The sequence below is a fragment of the Manis pentadactyla genome, chromosome 2 (genome assembly GCF_030020395.1).
Source record: "Manis pentadactyla isolate mManPen7 chromosome 2, mManPen7.hap1, whole genome shotgun sequence".
Taxonomy (NCBI): Eukaryota; Metazoa; Chordata; class Mammalia; order Pholidota; family Manidae; genus Manis; species Manis pentadactyla.
Window position 1 is genome coordinate 201,857,661 of NC_080020.1, and position 23,158 is coordinate 201,880,818.

General features: G+C 33.2%; 1 protein-coding gene across 4 annotated transcripts in view; it reads right to left on the bottom strand.

Annotated features, from left to right (window-relative positions):
• Positions 1–23,158, bottom strand: part of EML4 (EMAP like 4) — a 193,181-nt gene that overhangs the window by 64,849 nt on the left and 105,174 nt on the right. For 3 of the 4 annotated variants that reach the window (XM_036925586.2, XM_036925587.2, XM_057497260.1), the window contains 8 exons: positions 21,554–21,683; positions 18,696–18,869; positions 16,705–16,830; positions 16,227–16,252; positions 16,011–16,043; positions 5,212–5,335; positions 3,813–3,962; positions 763–832 (listed from right to left, as the gene is read on the bottom strand). In XM_036925586.2, the coding sequence (XP_036781481.2) occupies positions 763–832; positions 3,813–3,962; positions 5,212–5,335; positions 16,011–16,043; positions 16,227–16,252; positions 16,705–16,830; positions 18,696–18,869; positions 21,554–21,683 (833 nt within the window). The remainder of the gene's footprint in view (positions 1–762; positions 833–3,812; positions 3,963–5,211; positions 5,336–16,010; positions 16,044–16,226; positions 16,253–16,704; positions 16,831–18,695; positions 18,870–21,553; positions 21,684–23,158) is intronic. The other variant, XM_036925585.2, reaches the window with a different exon arrangement.

Below are 23,158 nucleotides of genomic sequence, written 5' to 3' on the forward strand. Positions count from 1 at the left end.
ACATCGCATGTATTAATTCATTTAATCCTCATAAACCTATGAGTTATGTATTATAATTATTTAACAGATGAGAAAACTGAGATATAAAGATTTGAATAACTCACCCAAAATTATACAGCTATTAAAAGATGGAGTTATGATTCTAACCCAGGCAAATTTGCTCTGGATACATACCTTTTAACATTACTAAATAAAACTTCATTATATTGCAATAAATTGCTCAGCAAACAGTCCTTAAATAGAATTTGGAAATGGAAGGGTCTTAGAAGTCATCCACTATAAACCTCCCCAGTTCCCCCAACTCCATTTCTAAGAAGGAACTGAAGCAGAGAATATATAGTCATACATATGTTAATCAGTCATTATTAATATTCACAGTTCATCCTTACAAATAAAGGATTTGCTAAGCAAACCAATTTAATGATACTGAACAGTAACTGAAATTTCTTCAATGTTAACAGTTATAATCATATATAAAATCAAGAGGTCCATCTATTTGGGTAAATTGTAGTACCTTCTGGCAAACACTCATAAGTTCCTCTATGTTTAAAAAAAAAAAACTAACAAGCTTATCAGTCCTCCCCTTTTTACAAGTACATAGTTTCCTCAGGAAGAATATTTATTTTTTGGAAGAAAAAAATTTTTTTCATACACTAGAAATTCCTTAGTAAATTTTAAAATAAATGAGTTGTAGTTAAAATTACAATAAATTCCATTCTAACAGAAGTATCACTTAGACATACATAAAACTGTGCCACTCACCCTTCCATCTTTATCCACTCCAGCTATCTGTCCAGTTGCAATCCTAATTTTGTCAGGATGTATAGCAAGGCTAAAAAGCAGTGTTAACAATTTTAAATATAGGAAATGTGAAACAGCAGAAATACACCTTAGTATCAACATTTTTCAGTTTTTAAAACTGTTTTATTTATTCTTCTTTAAAAAATAGAAGTACAGTTGATACACAGTATTATATTGGTTTTAGGTATACAACATAGCCATTTGAAAATTAGCTACATTATAAGATGTGTCATTACCATCTGTCAGCATACGAAGTTATCACAGTATTATTGACTATATTCCCTATGCTGTACTTTTTATCCCGTAACTTATTTTTACAATTAGAAATCTGTACTTTATCCCCTTCACCTGTTTTGCCTGCCCCCCAACCACCTTCCCTTGTGCCAACTGCGAATTTGTCCTCAATACTTATGAGTCTGTATGTTTTGTTTCATTGATTATACTTTTTTTAGGTTCTACATATAAATGAAATCATATGGTATTTGTCCTTCTCTGACTTATTTCACTTAACATATTGCCCTCTAGGTTCATCCATGTTGTCACAAATAGTAGGACTTCATTCTTGTTCATGCTTGAGTAATATTCCATTACTCCACACACCACATCTTTATCTATTCATCCGATGGACATTTAGAGGTTGCTTCCATATCTTGTTTATTGTAAATAATGCTGTGATAAACATAGGGGTGCATATATCTTTTTTGAATTAGTGATTTGTTTTCTTCAGGTAAAGACCCAGAAGTAGAATTACTGGGTGGTATGATATTTGTATTTTTAATTTTCATTTTTTCTCATCTTTTCATACTAGTCATTTTGACTGGCATGAGCTGATAGCTCATTTAAATAGTTTTTAATCATTAAAAAAGTCTCACTGTGACCTATTTATTTAGTTTAGCAAATCAAACAACTATCTAAAGGATTTCTAAGTTTTCAGCTGTGGTTTTTCTTTGTTAAACTTAACAAATAGAACACTATATTTGAAGAAATACTTATTTATAATTGTGACATGTCTTTACTGAGCTGTTTTCATTTGTTTAAATTCCCTTCCAGACCAGCTCACAGGCATACATATTCATGTCTTTAATTATTACTGTGGAGATGTAATACTGTACTCTGTAAATTAAATCTATTAAAACATAAACATTTCCATTATGCAACATAATCCTTATGCACATTACTGACTTAACAGTTCTTCTATCATTTCTACGTTTCTCAAGGGAGCACAGTGCTGAACATCTTCACATCTAAGGTCTCCAACATTTTATTTCTTAATGCTAAACTCTTCTAAGTCAAACTTGTGGCAAGGCACGTTTATGTACAAATTTAAAATTGTACAGCATATATGCCCACATTTCTCATGATAAACATGAGTTAACTAGCAAAATTTTTAAAAAGATGTTTTCACATCCATATTTGGAATCTTCCTACATCTTGCGACCAAGGAGTAAGTTCAACTGAGAATATAAATTTTTTATTCTTCATATGTATTGCTCATTACTTTCAAGAGTAGTATTAATTTAGGTTGTCATCAGAAATAAAAATGTTCCTAAAGTTTCACTACAACTTTCCCATATTAAGAATTGCCCTGGTAACTGACTGGTATAAATGGTATCTTGTTTTAATTTCTTTGATTTCTAAGGAGGCCAGAGTTTACTAATAAGTTCCTTAAACTACTCTATATACTCTTACTTAAATAGTTTATGTCCTTTATTAAGGTCAACTACATTAAAAAAATGTAACATTTTTCCATATTTAATGCAGATCTTTTAAAACTCTTTAAAAAATAAAATTTCTGGATTAGGTAATACATTCTGCATGGTTCAAATATCAAAAGCTATAAAAGACATATTGAGAAAAGGCTCTTTCCTACCCTGACCCATCTGCTAAGATCTCATCTACCTTCACTATCCCCACTCCCTGCAACCCCTACTAGTCACTGTAATCAGTTTCTTTTTATTAGTAATTCTAGAAAATTTTTTACATATGAGAGCCAAAATATTCTTTTTCCAACAAATGGTAGAATACTGTGCAAATTTTCCTATTCTTTAAACTTCATGCTTAGGAGAGTACCGTAGGGATCTTTCCATATTAATATACAAAGACCTTACACATTCACTCTTTATGGCTGCATGATAAAATCCACTGGTAACCACAACTTTACTAGTCCTTAGCTAAAAGATATTTAGGCTGTTTTCAATCTTTAGTATCACAATGTTATAATAAATTCTTCCATATAAATTCCATTCAATAAACAAATAAAATTTATTATTCAATAATAATTCCATTCAATAAACAAATGTATGTTATTCTTCCAGTATAAAAGCCAATATTTTAATCATCTCTAAACATTTAACAGTATCTATATAATTCTAGTAGTCATATATTAACTTTTTTCTATATAAAGATACAGTGGCCAGATTAGTACAGACCATAAAGAAAAGTTTTTATATGTTGGAAAACAATGAATTAAAGCAATAAATGACTGAACTTAACTAAGCAGCAGCAAAACTGAGTAATTTTAAAACATGTCTAAACGTTTAAAAGGCCTTCTCACATTTTTAGTTTGAACACTCTATGGGATATTTATGATCCTTACTCAGCATGATTTCCTTCTCCCAAAAAGAAAAGCCTCTAGTCCAAAGTTTACCTGCCTAGAACCCTCAATAAATATTCAATAACCAATAATCGTTCTTAGAAATCTGTAAATGTCTCATGTGCTCCACATATTTGACACTTAGGCCAGAAGAAAAGGACCATAAACAATCTGAGAAAGCAGAAGAGGTTCCTATCGAGATTTATAGGGGATGTGTTTTATCGCTGCTGAAACATCAATCATTTGGGAGCCTGTAAAACCTTTTTGCTTTTAAAATGTATTTCAAGAATGCCCATAAAATCCTTAAGCTCTGAGTTCGCCACAAGAAATGGTTTCCAATAAAACCCAAATTTAAGAGAAATACAAACATGAGAGCATGAAAGAAAAAAATGTGAAACAAATGTTAAATGATACCAACCATTTCACACAGTCTGTATGACCCAGGTAGTGTCGTTGAGTTCTCTCCTCATAATTAAATAGTACTACTACCGATGCTATGAAATAAACTATTTCTCCGGTAGGAAGAAGGTAAACATTAGCTCGACAGTCCTTTCCTCGATAACCATATCTTAAAATAAACAGTCAAGGTTTTTAATAAACCATTTTCAAAGTTGCTCACAAATTTTTTCATGGATACTTAAGGGAATCAGGAAGGTATAATGAAATGGATAGGACTGGAACTGGACTGCCATTATCCTGTGTGCAACCCTGAGTCTTCTAATGTAATTAAATCTTAGTTTCCTCATTTACCGGATAAATGCATATTGAGTACCTAACATGTGTCAGGCACAGACATGAACATACAGTTCTGACAAAACAAATGTGGGGACTATATCCCTGGACTTTTGCTCTGGCAAAGATGACAAAAATAAACACCAAATACATAATTAGAAATTGTGTAAAGGAATAAAACGGGATGCTAGGAGAAAGCATAAAAGAAGGACCTAATTTAAATGGAGTGAGAAGCGAGAGCTCAAAAGAAGGGCTGAGAAAGTGGCATTTATAGTTGACCTGAATGGTGAGTAAGAGATAGCCAGGCACAAGCTGGCAGGCAGAATGTCTGTTAAAAAGCTGTAGAGAATTACAGAATTGGTGAGTTTTCCCAAGCTAATTTCTGCCTAACTCAGGAAGCACGGGAACAGGGAATGGGTGATTGGAGGCAGAAAACCAAGTTCAAACTATTAACTCCCTTCTGCTTCACTGAGGGTTTGTTAATAGTTTCTAAGAGCAGTGAGAATTTCTAAGTGAAATCAGAAGAGCTCCATTTAATACAGTCATTTTTTAAAAAGTCTGGCTGAGTAGTTTTTGAATTAGAATCCACCTTGCTAATTTGAACTCTTAATAAAGTAATTTACATTATTTCATATTGGTTTCAGGTTACAAAATGTGTAACTGACATTTCTGTATTTAGTTATTACAACAGTGCTCTGAGGTAGGGGTTACTAACCTCTTTTTTAAAAAAGTGAAGATAGTTAAGGTTCATTTAGGGCCAAGACTCAAACACTAGTCTTAAAATTCCACTCCAAATGCCCTTTCTACAACAAAAGTACTTGCAGCGATGTTCACAGAATACTGCTTGCCCTATCCATGAGTACCTAACATGTGTCAGGCATTAATTTTGGTGGTTTTAAATTGCTAATAGCAAAATATATAGTATGTGAAAGGATTAGAGGGACAACTCTTTACTTTTTTAAGTGGTTATTATTTATTACATTTACTTTATTGGTATAAAGTCATTTCTGATAAAGGTTAAACTAATTTTTCTTAGACTAAAACAAAGCAAATCCATTTGCTGTCATGATAATAGAGAAGGATACACCCACTCCAGTTTGAGCTTCTCAGGTGGCAGTTCTGTTCTGATGTCATCATAGTTCTCGACATCGGAAGGAATGAACATTGTAATTGGCCGACCTCGCATAAACATTTTAACATATTCTCCTTCTGTTGAAACATAAGACAAAGATTAAGTCAGATGTATTTTCTGAACAATCACAGAAAAGTAGATGTATAAAATAAAGACAAGACAAAAAAAATAGGCTACTACAAAGTTCTAGTCCCATTATACATAACTGTTTTTGTATAAAGACCTAGTCTAAAACATTGTAGGAAAAACCATTGGTCATTTCCTTAAACAAGGATACCTATTTTCATAATTAAAATACAGCTTATCTGTGTAGGTTGACACATTTCAACAAGAAGGCCAGGAAGGTTGAGGTAGAAAAATGTAAAAGAATATAATTTTGTGATGGAAGTTTCTCTGACAGTCGAAAAGAAGAAAAAGATGATCAATAACCATGTCTACCACACTACCTGAGCAACATACTGATGTTTAATTACATACGAAAAACATGGCCTCAAAATAGAGGAATCAAACACTCTCATAAGTCAGAATGGGGAGAGGGAATAAGAGCTCCGCTATACACAGCAGGGTGAATAGCTACCAACTTCTCTCAATTCACATCTGTACCTACATTAAGGCTTGGGTCTAAACAATTAAATTCAATTATAATATGCTAACATATTTAAGACAATGCTAAGAAACAGTTTTCTTACTAGCAGCATAGGCTCTAAGCCATCTTTTATTTACATTAAAAAAACCAATAGTTGTTTACAACACCTGCCACAGTCTAGAACTAAAAATGTTAAAAAGCAAGTCCAGAATCAAACCAGTATTATACACCTTTTATAAAAGGAAGCCCTTCACTTAATGAGATTCTTTATTATGTCTTGAAAAAGAACAAAAAACAAAACCCCACCCATCCAATGGCCCAACATTTCAATGACCTACATACAGATAGGTTTAATGTTGATGGTAATTGTGAAATGGTTACAAAAGAAGCTGAAAGGAAAGGACAAAGGGACTGAGTACAAAAGCATAGGAAACGTCTGGCACTTACCAACTTATCTGGCGTGATATGAAAATAGCATTAGAAACAGAATGAAAATGTGGTCATCAACCAGAGGCTGATAAACCTTAGGATCCACCAGAGGCTAATACAACCTGAGAACTTATAATGACCTAAGCTACTAAGGAGAGAGTACATAGTAATTTAATAGTATATACAATGCATACCATGGAAGGAAAGATAATTACTTGAGGAATGTCTCCAAGTATTTCTTCAGAGTCAGATTAAAAAACTGTGCTTGTTATGGGTGAGAAGTTCAAGTTATTTTTATTATTATTACTCATTGTGCTTGGCTGCAGAGTTTGATCTAAGAACAGGCTAAGACCTCCCACACCATGGTTTTAACACATGATGTACATCTTGATTACTTCTGAATCTAAGAGTGGGCTCTGTTGCCTGATGATTTTTAGCACAGCTGGACTTTGATAATCAAATGATTACCAGCTGCAACTATTTCCTTCTGTAATCATCTTTATCCGAATCTCCTTGTCTTTTTCTGCAGTTTACTTTCTTACAGGTGTCAATTTGTGTAATTTCCTTGTAAGTGTCAAATGTATAACTTTCCCTCTAGTTTATTATTTTTTTTTAAGAATATAAATTCTTGAAGGCAGAAAGCCTGTCCTTTGGGATTTATCCCAGGATTTTTGATCAGAAGTGTGTATCATAAATGCTTTCTGAGTGAAAAAAGTAAAACATTTAATGATGTTTTTATCATCACTTAGAAGAGTTTGTATGCCCAGCAAAGGGAAAGGGGTAGAGACAGTATCAAAGAAAAAAAAAGCTCTCATTTGCTAACAGAGACAGCTCAGAATGGCACAATGATTCCTTAATCAATTCTTTTATCAATATTCCTTTATCCTCAGTAGTACAAGCAATTAAGTTAAAGCAAAGGAATATCTATCTATCTAGTGCTTGCTGACTTTCCTAATATAAAAATGGCAATGTCATCATGATAAAAATGCTTTCCCTGCCTGAAAATTGATAGTATGTATGTAGGAGGCCAAGTATATAATCTAGGAACTGAGAACTATGATTCTTGGGACTGAGAGGGAGTAAATATTTTACAGTGGAAAGAACATGAGCTTTGGGAAAAGACTGATCAGGATCTGAGTTCCAGTTTTACCCCTTAATAGTTTGTGACCTTGGCCTCATTTTCCTAATACATAAAATGGTACTACTTACCACTTCTAATTACGATTTGATTAAATAAGATACCACACTATGAAGTATGATAATGAGGTCCTCAACAAATATATATATATATATATATATATATATATATATATGTATATATATACATGAGTAACATGGTGGTTACTACATTCCCCCAATTATCAAGTCCCACCACATACCCATTACAGTCACTGTCCATCAGCATAGTAAGATGCTACAGAGTCACGACTTGTCTTCTCTGTGCTATACTTCTTTCCCCATGCCCTCTCTACATTATGTGTACTAATCATAATGCCCCTTAATCCCCTTGTCCCTCCCCTCCCACCCACTCTCCCCAGTCCCGTTCCCTTTGGTAACTGTTAATCCAATCTTGGATTCTGTGAGTCTGCTGCTGTTTTGTTCCTTCAGTTTTTGCTTTGTTGTTATACTCCACAGATAAGTGAAATCATTTGACACTTGTCTTTCTCTGCCTGGCTTATTTCACTGAACATAATACCCTCTAGCTCTATCCATGTTGTTGCAAACAGTAGGATCTGTTTTCTTCTTATGGCTGAATAATATTCCATGTGTATATGTACCACATCTTTAGCCATTCATCTGCTGATGGGCACTTAGGTTGCTTCCATTTCTTGGCTATTGTAAATAGTGCTGTGATAAACATAGGAGTGCATATGTCTTTTTCAAACTGGACTACTGCATTCTTAGGGTAAATTCCTAGGAGTGGAATTCCTGGATCAAATGGTATTCCTATTTTGAGTTTTCTCAGGAACCCCCATACTGTTTTCCACAATGGTTGAACTAGTTTACATTCCCACCAGCAGTGTAGGAGGGCTCCCCTTTCTCCACATCCTCACCAACATTTGTTGTTGTTTGTGTTTTGGATGTTGGCCATCCTAACTGGTGTGAGGTGATATCTCATTGTGGTTTTAATTTGCATTTCTCTGATGATTAGCAATGTGGAGCATGTTTTCATGTGCCTGTTGGCCATCTGAATTTCTTCTTTGGAGAAGTGTCTGTTCAGCTTCTCTGCCCATTTTTTAATTGGCTTATTTGCTTTCTGTTTTTTGAGATGCGTGAGCTCTTTATATAATTTGGATGTCAACCCCTTATCAGATATGTCATTTATGAATATATTCACCCATACTGTAGGATGTCTTTTTGTTCTACTGATGGTATCCTTTGCTGTACAGCTTTTTAGTTTGATATAGTCCCACTTGTTCATTTTTGCTTTTGTTTCCCTTGCCCAGGGAGATATGTTCATGAAGAAGTTGCTCATGCTTATGTCCAATAGATTTTTGCCTATATTTTTTTCTAAGAGTTTTATGGTTTCATGACTTACATTCATGTCTTTGATCCATTTTGAGTTTACTTCTCTGTACAGGGATAGTCAGTAATCCAGTTTCATTCTGTTACATGTAGCTGTCCAGTTTTGCCAACACCAGCTGTTGAAGAGGCTGTCATTTCCCTATTATATATCCTTGGCTCTTTAATCGTATATTAATTGACCATATATGCTTGAGTTTATATCTGGACTCTCTATTCTGTTCCACTGGTCTATGGGTGTGTTCTTGTGCCAATACCAAATTGTCTTAATTACTGTGGCTTTGTAGTAGAGCTTGAAGTCACGGAGCATAATTCCTCCTGCTTTATTCTTCCTTTTCAGGATTGCTTTGGCTATTCAGGGTCTTTTGTCTCTCCCTATAAATTTTAGAACTATTTGCTCTAGATCATTGTAGAATGCTATAGGTATTTTGACAGGGATTGCACTGAATCTGTAGATTGCTTTAGGCAGGATGGCCATTTTGACAATATTAATTCTTCCTATCCATGAGCATGGGATTAATGTCCATTTATTAGTGTCCTCTTTAATTTCTCTTAAGAATGTCCCATAATTTTCAGGGTATAGGGCTTTCACTTTTTTGGTTAAGTTTATTCCTAAGTATTTTATTCTTTGTGATGCAATTGTGAATGGAATTGTTTTCCTGATTTCTCTTTCTGCTAGTTCATTGTTAGTGTATAGGAATGCAATAGATTCCTGTGTATTAATTTTGTATCCCGCAACTTTGCTGAATTCAGATATTAGTTCTAGTAGTTTTGGAGTGGATTCTTTAGGGTTTTTTATGTATAGTATCATGTCATCTGCAAAGAGGGACAGTTTAACTTCTTCCTTGGCTATCTGGATGCCTTTTATTTCTTTGTTTTGTCTGATTGCCGTGGCTAGGACCTCTAGAACTATGTTGAATAAAAGTGGGGAGAGTGGGCATAGTTGTCTTGTTCCTGATCTTAAAGGAAAAGCTTTCAGCTTCTCCCTGTTAAGTATAATATTGGCTGTGGGTTTGTCATATATTGCCTTAATTATGTTGAGGTACTTGCCCTCTATACCCATTTTGTTAAGTGGTTTTATCATGAACGGATGTTGAATTTTGTCAAATGCTTTTCCAGCGTCTATGGAGATGATCATGTGGTTTTTGTCCTTCTTTTTGTTGATGTCATGGATGATGCTGATGGATTTTCGAATATTGTACCATCCTTGCATCCCTGGGATGAATCCCACTTGATCATGATGGATGATCTTTATGATGTATTTTTGAATTCGGTTTGCTAATATTTTGTTAAGTATTTTTGCATCTATGTTCATCAGGGATATTGGTCTATAATTTTTTTTGTGGTGTCTCTGCCTGGTTTTGGTATTAGAGTGATGTTGGCCTTGTAGAATGAGTTTGGGAGTATTCCATCCTCTTCTACTTTTTTGGAAAACTTTAAGGAGGATGGTTATTAGGTCTTCATTAAATGTTTGATAAAATTCAGCAGTGAAACCATCTGGTCTAGGGGTTATTTGCATGCATTTTTAGAAAGATTACAATACTTCAAAACCTTTTATAAGTTTAAAATGCATTATTAAAGGAAATAATCAGTAGAATATTTTTGGTGACACTGTTCCCTGGAAAACCAATTATGAGTATAGTTAAAAAATGTAGCACACAACTTACTATGCCTTTCTTGCAATCATGGTATATGTCACTGATTAATTGTACCTCTTTTCTGCTAAGCCTAATTACAAGTTTAAGAATTTTTCAAAATGCTTCATGAAAACAATAACTGACAGAGTGAGCAACACATCATGGAGTCTAATTGCCAATTCTGGACAGAATGGATTTCTGACTATGCTATCTCAGTTAACTGGCATGCTTGAGGAATGGAGACTTTTCTGGTTTAGAACTTTTTTTTAAACTTACACCTATTTTTTTGAAGATACAGTATGGATGAAAAGTCTTTAGCCAGAATAAAATAAGTAGCACAAGAACACGATGTTCTCTTATGAAAAGCATATTATCCGTGTCCAAAAGGGCTTTTTTTCCAGCTGAAAATCAAGAAAGAGGATATCAAGAACATGTATTCTTAGAAGTTGATATATATATATATATATATAAATTGGACAGACTTTAAACATACTTTAATTTAGAAAACTGTTACTAACATCAAGAATTCAGATGGTTGCTTTACACGGCTTTAAAAAACCTCCAACAGAGAAACGGTTCTCCTTTTGGCTTTCCTTTTAAAACAGAGAGAATACTCATACAAACCCCAGACCTAGGGATCCAAGTAATGTTTATACAACCTATTTTAAATGGGCTAATATCTAAATTTTAGAAGTGAGTATATATATATATTTGGAAATGCTGTATTTGGTTTCTTGCATCTTGCTTATTCACACTAAAACAGACTTAAAGCCAGGACCCTTTTCCTAAATTCTGGAACTGCAATGTTTTGGATACCATCTAAGTAACAACAAGGAAAGATTCTGTCTGTAGTTTTTGGTTTGTTTCAAATTGCACACCGTCTCAGCAAATGACAACATATTCCCTTTCAGTTGGTAACACAAGATACAGTGTCTGTAGGACCCTTGCTATCCTATATTCTTATAGGTAAAATTTAGCTATTCTTTCAGATAGAATGCTCAATTTACAAAGGTGTGAGCAAGTTTTGGGATGGAACATGCCTAGAGCCAATGGGTCAGAAAACACCGGTATTAAACAAAAGCACCTGCACTCAAATTCTTTAAAAGGTAAATTAAAAACAAGTTTAGAAGATATTTGGGAACTGTTATCCATTACTGATTGGCTGCAAGAAAAAGCTTTAAAAAGTTTATCAAAGAGACCCTTAGCAACAGCTAGTCTCACCCTAACTATACATGAGGAAACTGAGGCCCAAGGTCTCAGAGTCATAAGGAAAAATTTATTATCAGATGAACAGTGTTTCATTTTTTCCCATAATTTCCTTTGGAAAATGGAATTTTGAGCTTCTCCTCAACCTACATTCATATTTTTAGTCACTGTAGGATTCTGATTGTTCAAGCTTCTGTGATATAAGTACTTCCCACCTGATTAGGTCTGATGCTTACTCTCTTACACTCTTTCCACTAAACCACTTTGCTTTTCTTTCCTAAGTGAGGTACCTAATGAAGTTTCTGTTGCTTAGAATGAATCTATATTTTATAAATGTAATGGTAACAAATACAAGGTTGTATGCACACTATAATTAATGACCTCCTTGCTGTTCCTCAACACAGCAAGAAAGCCCTAGCAGGGCTTATGTAAGCCCACGTTTCTCTACTTATGAAGTTGTTTTCTCCAGCTATCTATATATGTCTCTTCTTTCAGGTGGCAAAATTTATCAGAAATGTCTTCCCTACCCCCTTTATATAAAATAGGAATTCTCTACTCTTATTCTTTACCAGTATGTATTACCTCCTGACATATTAAATATTTGTTTCTTACATGCAGAATATACATCCCACAGAGTTCAGATACTGTAACTGCTATATCCTTGTGTACCTAGAATGGCCTGACAAAGTAACCACCCAATATTTGTTAAATGAATGAATGTTTAAAATGTATATCTGATAAAGAAACATATCAGAACTGTAACAGCTGTTAAAATGACAAGATACTCAGAGTTTTTTTTTCACCTACTTTGAAAAGTGAGTTTATATTATGTATTTTTAGATTATTTGAACGATTGTTTGGCTGCAACTAATCACTGAAGGTTTTTAGACAGTATGTATTTTAAAATGACTTTTAAAGTATTTTTCATCTGAAGCCATTTTTGGACAGTTAGATAGCTAGTAAGAAATAGTGAATTACTTCTTATTTTTCTAAGACATTGCAATTGTTACAATAACTGTTCTTCCATCAACATACACCTGTATTAGGATATTACTGCATCAATTTGGTAGTTAAGAATGAGTTTAATCTTATAGCAGTGAGGTAGCACTATAGGAGGAAGTACGAGTGTAATTTAGTGATTGATGAGCTCCCTTTTCTCAAACAGATTTCTATCCAGTAGAGATCTGACTCATAAAGGTTCTCAACACAACCAATTAATTGTGTGCTAATTTTAAGCAGCATGAGTTTAAGAGAAAAATGACTTAAGATTATTCAAGCCTTAATAAACCAGTAACATGGAATAATTTGAGGACATTCAGGTTCTGCTCCAGAAATGGGGATGTGACACTTATTTACCATATTTAAAAAAATGTAATATACTTGATAGTTATAAGAATGAGCTTCTAGGATGTAGTAATTTTATTACAAAATTGTCAGACTATTTTCTATTTTCCCCAATGGATAACTTTATGAAAAGTTCTGTAGTTCTCCAAATTAGCTCAAAAAACTTTATCAACAACTTGTCAAGTGAATAGTAGTGTATTAGAACCTAACTGCTACATCAAACAATAAGCAGTCCTACAGGAAAACCTATTCATGGTTTTAACCTAATATGCTAAGTCTTTATTTCTCTTGTGATGGGAGCAGAATCCAACAGAGCTAGGGAGAAAGTAAAGGGGTTTGGGTTTTAGGGATTTGAGTGTACATAAAGATCTAAGTCAGTAAGATTCTCTTCTTAGTGGTATAACCTGTCTTTGCTCACACACAGGGCCTCAGATTGATGCGTACATCCCGTTCCACCTCCTACTGCTTTCAACAACAGTTTCTTCCTTCTAAGTGATGATCAGAATATGCAGCTTTGTAGCTCTTCTCCTATTCTGCTGTGGCTGAAGGATATAGGCCTTCCAGGCAAAGTTTTCCCTGCTACCACTCACCTAAAATGTACCAAATGTAAATAGTCTTCTTCCCAAATCAAAGCAGATGGCTTGGAGCAAGTCACAACTGTCATTGTCAAAAAAGAGCTAAATAAATTAATAAATCATACTTTTAAAAGTGATCAAATATATTTTTTGGATTAATATTTAAAGCAGATATTTTGGATTAAGACAAAGTATAAGAAAATGTGTTGTAAAATATGCTATGCAAAACGAGTATCAAACTTTTAAAATGTATCTACAATATCTATCAAATGAAGATCCTTTTTTAATGGTCTTTTCATCTTATTCAATATATTTAAATGCAAGGCTTTACTGCTAGACTCATATATGTTAACTAAAATTTATTTGATACTATGTGTAAACCACTTATCATCTTAAATTTTTATAATAACCCTTTGAAGATTTATTGTCTCAATCATAGATGAGAAAACAAAGACTTCAGAAGGTGAAGTAACCTGCTTAAGGTCACACAGCCAAGTAAATAATGAAACCAGTCTCTGGACTCCAAAATACATGAAACACCTATACTACACTGCTTGCTACATCTCTCTATAAGTAGATTAAGATTTATAGACAGCTCAAGTGTAAATGTCCAAAACCAAACTCTTATTCTTTGGCACACCTCTCTTCCTCTCAAATATTCCTTATTTTAGTAGATGCCTCTTACTTAATTGCTCCAGCTAGTCTTCATAGATTCCTTTTGTTCCTTACCTCCCTACCCTACCCGAACTATTTGGAATCCATTTACTTCTTTCTGTAGGTTCTGCTTCAATCTCTGCCAGTCCTGAAATGTCTAATAGGCGGAAGCACAAAAGTTCTCCTTGAATGTATCCTCTAGTGATAGAGTCTATCCAGACAGGATATAGCTGATTAAAGGGCCAAAGGAATAGATTCCAAAATAAGGCTTACTGCAATCCACATTTGACATTACTAAATTCCAACATCTGGGGCAATCTTTTTGAGGTAAAATTCTTGTAACATAATTTAACATATTTTTCTATATCCTTTTCCAGATTTTCATTCCATCCTTCTTCCCAGAGACTGGCTGAAACCCTGCTTAGGATGTTTCTGTAGCAAAACCCTGCCCTTTTAAGTACATTTATTTATCTGCTTACCTGAATGGTTTTGAAAATTGTTACCAACACAAACCACTCATGTATTATATACTAACCTTAAGTTCCTTTTGCCTTTGAAGGAACATACCACAACATGAGAAAGAGGCAGGCAGCCCTTTCTCATTTAACCTATAAAGATTGTGTAAAATTTGAGCTCTTTAGCAAAACACAGTAATAGTACCTTTTTATAGTTACGGTGTTTCTATTTTTGAAGTACTTTTATATATATTATTTCATCCTTCAGCAGTCATGTGACATAGCTTTATAGTTATTATTCTCAGATTAGAAAACTACTCTGAGACATTTGTCATTTTGCCTAGGTCACAAGGCTACTATGCAGAAGAGCCAGGACTGAACACAGAGACTACCCATTCACTGCTCTTTCCACTGTATATCACTACTTATACTTTTAAGAAGTGTTGTGATATATTCTCAGAATTGCCTTTATAAATAAAATTTCATTTTTTCCTTAAAGTATTCCAACCATTACTTAATCTATAGTTAAATTATAAAGGAGAAGAAAGACAGGAAAAATCAACTTAATTTAAAATTCTTAAGTGAAAACAAATGATCCAAGGAAGATTACAAATAAACATTTTTCTTACTAGAATCATCAAAAGGAAAATCCACAGGAATCAAGTTGAATCTCTAACAAAAATTTTAACCACAGTGTATCTGGTTAATATAATAGCCCAGAAAATAATGATAAATATGACACATAAGCTATAAAAAGCATGCACAGAAAGGACATGCTTTCATGTAGAATAGCATGCTTCAATTAAATTTACAGGCTATCTAAGGAGAATGTAAAACTGATGTATAAAACTTAACCTACTTTGCAATAAAATTAAATACACATTTATAGAAAGTCTGCTCTCCTTTTTTGATCAGAACAAGCCAACAACAGCAAGTAGCCAGAAATTACAATTAACGTAAAAGAAAAATTTAAGAGGAAATGGATTTGCTGGACTCATTATATTTTCAGTCTTAGCTTCAAGAAATGAGTGATTATCTGTAATGAAGTTGGCAAGACAGGAAATTAAGTTAAAGTTTATCAATCTTTTTTTTTTTAAGGGGAAACTCTCTTTAGTATTTTCTTTCTCTTGGAAATGACATGTTTATTTCTACTGTTCATCTTAAATCATCAGAGCTCAGAGAAATAAGATGAATTTTTAGGAAAGTAGTTGGAGTCACTAGTTCAAATTACCGTATTTCCTTTATTAAAAGGACAGCAAAGCAGTATAAATAACGAAAAGCCAAATAAGAGATCCGAGAAGAAATTAACTTAGAAGGCGACCAACTGTGTAGCTTATTCTTACCTTGGCTGTTTTTGTCACGGGTTGACATTTTTGCTGGTTGAGACAAAAATGACAAATCTTACAATAAAAATTGGGCATTTTTCTTAAATGACTACAATAACTCACTTCTCTGATTACTAAAATACACAATGAAAATAAGTCAATATTCTTATCAATTATCAAAAATTTAACTGAAGTAGAAAAGATAAATATTTTTTTAAAGGATTTTTAATTTACCTTGGTTGATGATGACATCTTTATGCCTACAAAAGGAATTCAAAGACATTTATTTAATAATTTTATTTGGCTGACCATCAGAATTACCTGAAGAAATTGTAAAAGCTTCAATGCCTAGGCCACACCCCAGATCAATCTCTAGAAGTGAAATTCAGACATCAATAATCTTACAAATTTCTCACTGGTTTTAACTTGTAATATAAACTGTTTTATAAAACAATAAATATTCCATAAAATTACCTAACAGTGAAAGCTTAGAAAGAACTTATGAAAAATATTAAAAATTTATGGGATATTTATTATTTGAGATGGGGAACATTAACAGGAAGACTTTTTTTTAAGAACACTTAGAAGAAAAAAACATATAAATTACAGATTTTTAAAAAATTACTCAAACCAGGCATATAAAATTGTACATGCAAGCATGAGTCTCAGAATTATTAACTTTCAGATATAACAGATAAAGTATAATACTTACTTGTCTGTTTTTATCACTTTTGAGATTAATTTTGATGCTGAAACTGCCCTCAATAATTTATTACGACTATCATCTGAACTTTCCCATGAATTATGTGACTTTTCAGCTGGTGGCAGTCGTTTTATGCTGGAAGAAACACATTAATTTCTTAGGGAAAAGTTCTGTAAGTAGCAATGACATGTGACTGACAGTTTAAGTAGAACATAAAGGCAGCAATGAACATTTCCTTAAAGCTAATTCAGAAAAGAGAAGGAAGGATTAGTTGAAAGGTTCTGCCTGGATGAGTGAAGGAGTTAAACAAGGCAATTATGTATGGTCTGTTTTATAATTTTCTATATAAGAAGATTTACCAGAACAAATATTACTTGATTAAAAAATATATACTTTTGTAAATAGAAAAAACAATTTGCATAAATCTCTGGGTAAAATATTTCTCAAAGCTTGTGAAATTGTGTGAATTTGTGAAAAAGAACCTGTAGTTTTTCATTGTCATTACAAGGCTGCTACTTTCATTTTTTTTATGTCCTTATGTAATTATGTATGGTACAAATGACAATTTCTAAAAAATTGCAGGACTAGGAGTAAAACTCTTATTTATAGCTTTCAGAGACAGTTTTACCCATAATGCAAAATAAATGAACATGACTTAACACAAGAATGTTTTATTATCAACGTGGATATATTTCTAACTGCAATATTTTGACTTATAAATGATTTTTTGGCTGCATTGCTAACTACCCTACAACTCATCCAGTCTTCAATCCTTCCTGCAATAGTGTCCAAAGAGCAATTCAGAATGGCAAGCTTATGTCCTGGAGCCCTTTAAGAAGCTGAAAAAAAGATCTGGGACAAAGAAGATACCAAGTCAAATCAGAACCTTAAAAACTGATTATAAAAAGCCACCTTAAACCATACACAATCCAATGTTGCATAACATTAATAAGCTGTATCCAAGAGGAACTCCACATGAGACCAGACAGAAGAATTACAAACCATTTAGATAGCATAAGAATCTGCGTGAGACACACAAAGCATTTAAAAAATGTTAAACATGCATCAATCGAATGTAGTATTGTTTTCTCAAATTCCCTCTGGAGATTTGAGGCAAAATATTAAACTGATCAAATAAAAATATATTACAAATCTTTTAAGAATGGTTATTGTTTATTTTACTTAAAATCCTAGCCAGTTCTGGGAATGGTTTAATATTTTCCTAAGATTTCTAAGCAGAAGTATGATGATAAATGTATCTACACCTAATCATAAAGCTTGAATCAGCATTTCTAGAGCAGGCAAATTTCATTAAGTTGGTCTAAATTTTTGATTACAAGGCAGCTGTAGCACTGAACTCCCAGCATGCAGGTTTAGATCCCCGATTTAGGCTCACACACATTGTTAGAATGTTTCTCCCTTCTGCCTCTCTCATAACTTTAAAATATTAATTATTACAGACACAGAGAGAAGCCCTCACGCAAGCCCTCAGCATAGAAAAGACCAGATGAAATGGGTTTGTTTCTCTGAGTACTCAAGCAAGAACTTATCCTCCCAAAACCCAAAACTTAAATTGAGATGCAGTCACAACAGCCATTTGCTGAAAAAGGCCCTTGCCATTTGAAGGTCGTAATGATGCCAAAATATGGTGAGGATAATTACATATGGTAATTTTCCACATCTATCAGTTTATGTAGTTATATATAAATTTTAAAAATTCTATAACTTTATTATAAAAGTATAATTTCCAGCAGGTTATTTCTGCCTTCTTTTCATCAAATTGTTTATAACTTAAGTTTTTTTCCCCCAGGTTTAATTGAGAATCTTTTTCTTAAATCTTCATCCCCCAATGTGCTAAAAATTATAGAAACAAAGAAGGGGGAAAAAAGCCACTAGATTATTTTCTCTTGGAATCATGGATAGCCAAGTTTTTCTGAAGTCACAGAATTTAGGTATCATTACAACCATTCCCTAACTCTATACTTGGGGACAATTAAAACCTTTTGGTGGGAGTAGAATTCTTGCTTTCTTGAGTTTGTCTGTGTATTTGGAGAGGCTGTGAAGAGGGCTGGGGAGAAGGTGATGCTCGAATTTGTGGACTTTGATCATTAGAATGAGATTCCTCTTTTTTTTCTCTCTGTCCTTGTGGTTTTTCTTTCTTTTTTTCTGTACCACTGTAAAATAAAGTATAACATGGAACAACATATATTTAAATAAATGAAAAAATCAAATGGCTGAAAAAGTGATTATATAATTCAAAATCCTAAATCATTCAACTTACAACACTGCTGTCATTTAATAATGAAAATATTTCTTTGAAAAATCTGGAAGCTATTAAAATCTTCAGTGAAGAATTTACAAGAATTTTAAGGCATATCCTGGGAAGACTGCCCCTTTAGACCAAAATAGCCATTAATGCATTTTGCCATCTTGGCAGATTTTGCGGGACAACAGAACTCTTTTAACTAACTCCAGCTTACCCAAATCAGAGCATTAGTGACACTTTCCATTACCTCTGTAAAACATACTGACTCCCAAGGCACACTAAATGCTCACATTTAGAAGGTTATTCTCTAATTCCCCTTTCTTCTGTGTACTTCTTTCTGTTCCAGTTGAGTTTTAAACTTGCCAAAAGTCAATTGTTTTTTTTTTCCTTGTACCTGTTTATGTCAGTTGTACTTATTTTAATTATGTAAGTTAATTAAATACAAAGAAAACTGACAAAATATACATAGAAAAAAGAACTGTAATCTCCATGAAAACTAAGTTGAGTTGTCTGGAAAGATTTCACAAAAATTAGTTACTAAAAAACTGCTGTTAAATTTTGTGAGACAATTGTAAAAGGTTGAGAAAAAAGTCACAGAAAAAGAGATAAGTTCTAATTAATATTGTTTTGCAAGAGTTTTAAATTTCTTACTCTATCTTTAAAAATAGAATGAAAAATTATAAAAAGTGATTTATGGGTGTTGGAAGACAGTCAATAAGGAATCTAATCAGAGATGCATACTTAAAAAGAGGGTGGGAAGCTCAGATTTTCATAAAAACATTGACGAAAGAATATATGTGAGTATGTTTTAAGTTAAAATGAAATACTTAAATATTTATGTATAAATTGTTATAATTCCACACTATGACTCTTGATTAATGAAAGCATCTGCTATTGCCAATCACATTGGTTAAGAATCCTTAATACTGCACAAATATTTTTGACAATATAATAAAGCAGATGGAAATGAAGACTTGAACTCTGGGTTGAAAGACAGAGAACTATCAATTGTCTACACATTAAGGGACATTTTGTAATTTGACTAAAAGGTATATAATCTACAAGGAAGTATGTTTAAGAACATTTTAAACATATACATAGTGTATATAACTTAAAATGTTAAAATATAAGTTTTACAGTGACATTTCTTAATCTGATTCAGTTCTGATACCTTCTGACTTCAGACTGGGCCTTTACTGACTAATTCATGTTCACTTTCTAAGAGTATGTGCTCAGAAACACATTCTACCTCAAAAATACCAAATCAACTTTGAAATTTAAAACTGAGTTAGAAATTACTTATTTCTTGTTCTTCAAACTATCTTGAATGTTTAGGTCTCTATAATAATGTGGGCCCAGTACCACTTAAAAGAGATTTTCCACCTGGGTACTTTAAAGTATAGAGCCCCTGCAACACAGAGTAGCAAACTCAGCTGGTCATAGACTGTTTAGACTGTATGGTGCATAATACTGATCACTGTACAGATCTATAGGTATGTAAGAAAATAGGCTGAATCCAAACTATCACTGGATACAAGGAAGTTTATTAAAAATTTCCACTATATATTTGTTTTTCTACAATTTGTCCTTTTCTTCTGAAAGTGGAGCACAGGTAATATATTTTGGTATGCTTTGGAGGAGAAAGTCTAGATTTTATAATGACAATGACTTCAAAGACACTGAATTCTAGAAGGGCCTTTTAAAAGGCCTAAAGGTCTTGTCATTTCTTCAGTATTTCTATAGCCACAAGTTTGTTTAACACCTATAAATCCACAGTGTTAAAAAGTTTAGTTTCTGGAATTAGTTTATTGAGGCAACCATTTTCCATCAGTATACTTAAATTTTTTTCTATTACTTAAGGTTTCCCCTCAATCATTCTTTGAAGAAAACAGTTTAAGATTATGTAGTTGATCTCTTATGGTCTCTCCAAAAATACATGTTAAGAATTACACAAAAGTGGAAGAAAAATTCTGTAAGCAGTTTTATTGGAACAAGAGATTAATTCATTGATGAAAAGAACATGTAGAATATAAATCTGTGATCCACTGAAATGTTTATACTGCAGTACTTTTCACTGCCCTCCTGACTACCATCCTGTAACATATACATACACAAAACAATATTATAATATGTTGAACTGTCTTAATTTTATAGTCACAGTTAAAGAATAAAAGTTATAATAGTGTTTAACCTCCTGCTAATGTAAATATACTGAAGATTCTAATTCTCTTTTTAAAAAATGCTGTATCAACTGTATCACTTGCTATGGAAAATTCACTTATATAATTATGTTAAATATAGTGATGCTTACCTCATCAACAAATGCTTATTAAAAAAGAAACAAAACCAAACCAGGAAAGGAAGCCACCTTTTTTCTTTGATAAGAAACAAAAGCTTCCTCATACAACTTGGTAGGTACGATGAATGAAAACTGAATGAGTAGACTGGAAGTCTCCAGATTCAGAGATAAAGAATTCAAAGGACATGCTCACTTGAATTCCACACAGCTCTATTTCATATTCTTTAAAAAAAAAAGGCTGAATTATCACATTCAATATTAGCTCACCCATCCCCATCCCCACAAATGGATACCTTTTAGCAGCAGATGAAAAAGTTTCTTTTCTTGCAACTGGAACAGAGCTGGTGTGACTTGGTTTTCTGTTTGCACCACTCCCATTGGTTATACAGGACATGGAAATAGCTTCTCGAAGACCTGGCTGGGCTGAAAGTGGTTAAGAAAAATATTTTTACATCAAATGTCAGTATATTCCTCAAAGATTGTAGTTTAAAAAATTAAGTCCATCAGTGTTCAGAACTAGTAAGCAGGTTGCCCTGGCATTATGCAGCATAAATATTACTGCCTGAAGATTTAATCTCATCCAAACAGACATACAGAAAAGCCATGCTAAATCGCTAAATAGGCTCATTCTCTAAGTGGCTTGCTCTCTACACATAGCAGCTTTAAAGCACACAACTTAAAAGTTGTACCTCAAGTAAACCACAAATCCCCATGTCATTACTTTTCAAAAATACAAAGGTTCTATTGAAATTAAATAATCAGAAATCCTAGAACTGTAAATGTTTAATCTTACAATGTTATTCCACATAAATAAAGCGTAAATATGTAAGGTAACCTCTGCTTTCTTAATTTATAATCTAGAAGGACTGGAATAAATATGTGATGGGTATGTTGGTATGGTCAGGAAGACTCAAAGTCCCAAGATAATAGAGCCACATCCTCTAAAGAGCAAGTTTATTTAAAGATTTGGGAATAGAGAATAGTTTTGAATTTTTGCACTTAGTTCTCTCACATGCACACAAGAAAAACATTTGGCACTGTGGAGTGTTCCATACATTGATGGTGTAATACCACATTTTTAACAAGAATAAGCTACTGGGACCACTTGTATCACAATAATCTAATGGACTTCCTTAATGCAGAGACTCCTAGACCTGATCACAGACAGAATGATTCAGAAGGAATATGGAGACTACTGTATTTATTTTTTGAAACTCCATAGGAAAATTTTCAGATAATAAGGTACAATAACCCTCAAATTGTGTTAGTAACACCACTTGTCAGATCCAGTGCTAGTTTGCCAAAGAGGTAACTTCTTGTTGTACTGAGTTTAAAAAAAAAATTGTGGTGAAATCTCATGGCATAAATTTTAACTTTTTAACCATTAAAAATGTACAATTCAGTGGCACTTAGTATATATGCAATGCTGTGCAACCATCACCACTAGTCAGTTTCAGAACATTTTCACCACCCTAAATAGAAACCCTGTCTACACTCATTAAGCAGTCACTCCCCATTTCCTCCCTGCCCAGCCCTTGTCAAGCACTAATCTGCATTATCTCTATAATCTGCCTATTCTGAATATTTCATATACATGGAACAATGTAATATGTACTCTTCTGTGTGTGGCTTCTTCCTTTTAGTATGTTTGCAAGGTTTACCCATGTGGCCGCACGTGTGTGTACAGGCAAAGCTTGGAAACACTGGGGTTCGGTTCCAGACTACCACAATAAAGCAAATATTTCAATAAAGGGAATCGAATGAATTTTTTGGTTTCCCAGTGCATATAAAGTTATGTTTACACTATGCTGTAGTCTATGAAGTATGCAATAGCATTGGAACATTTAAAAAAACATAGTACATACCTCTGTAAAAAAATACTTTATTGCTAAAAAAGA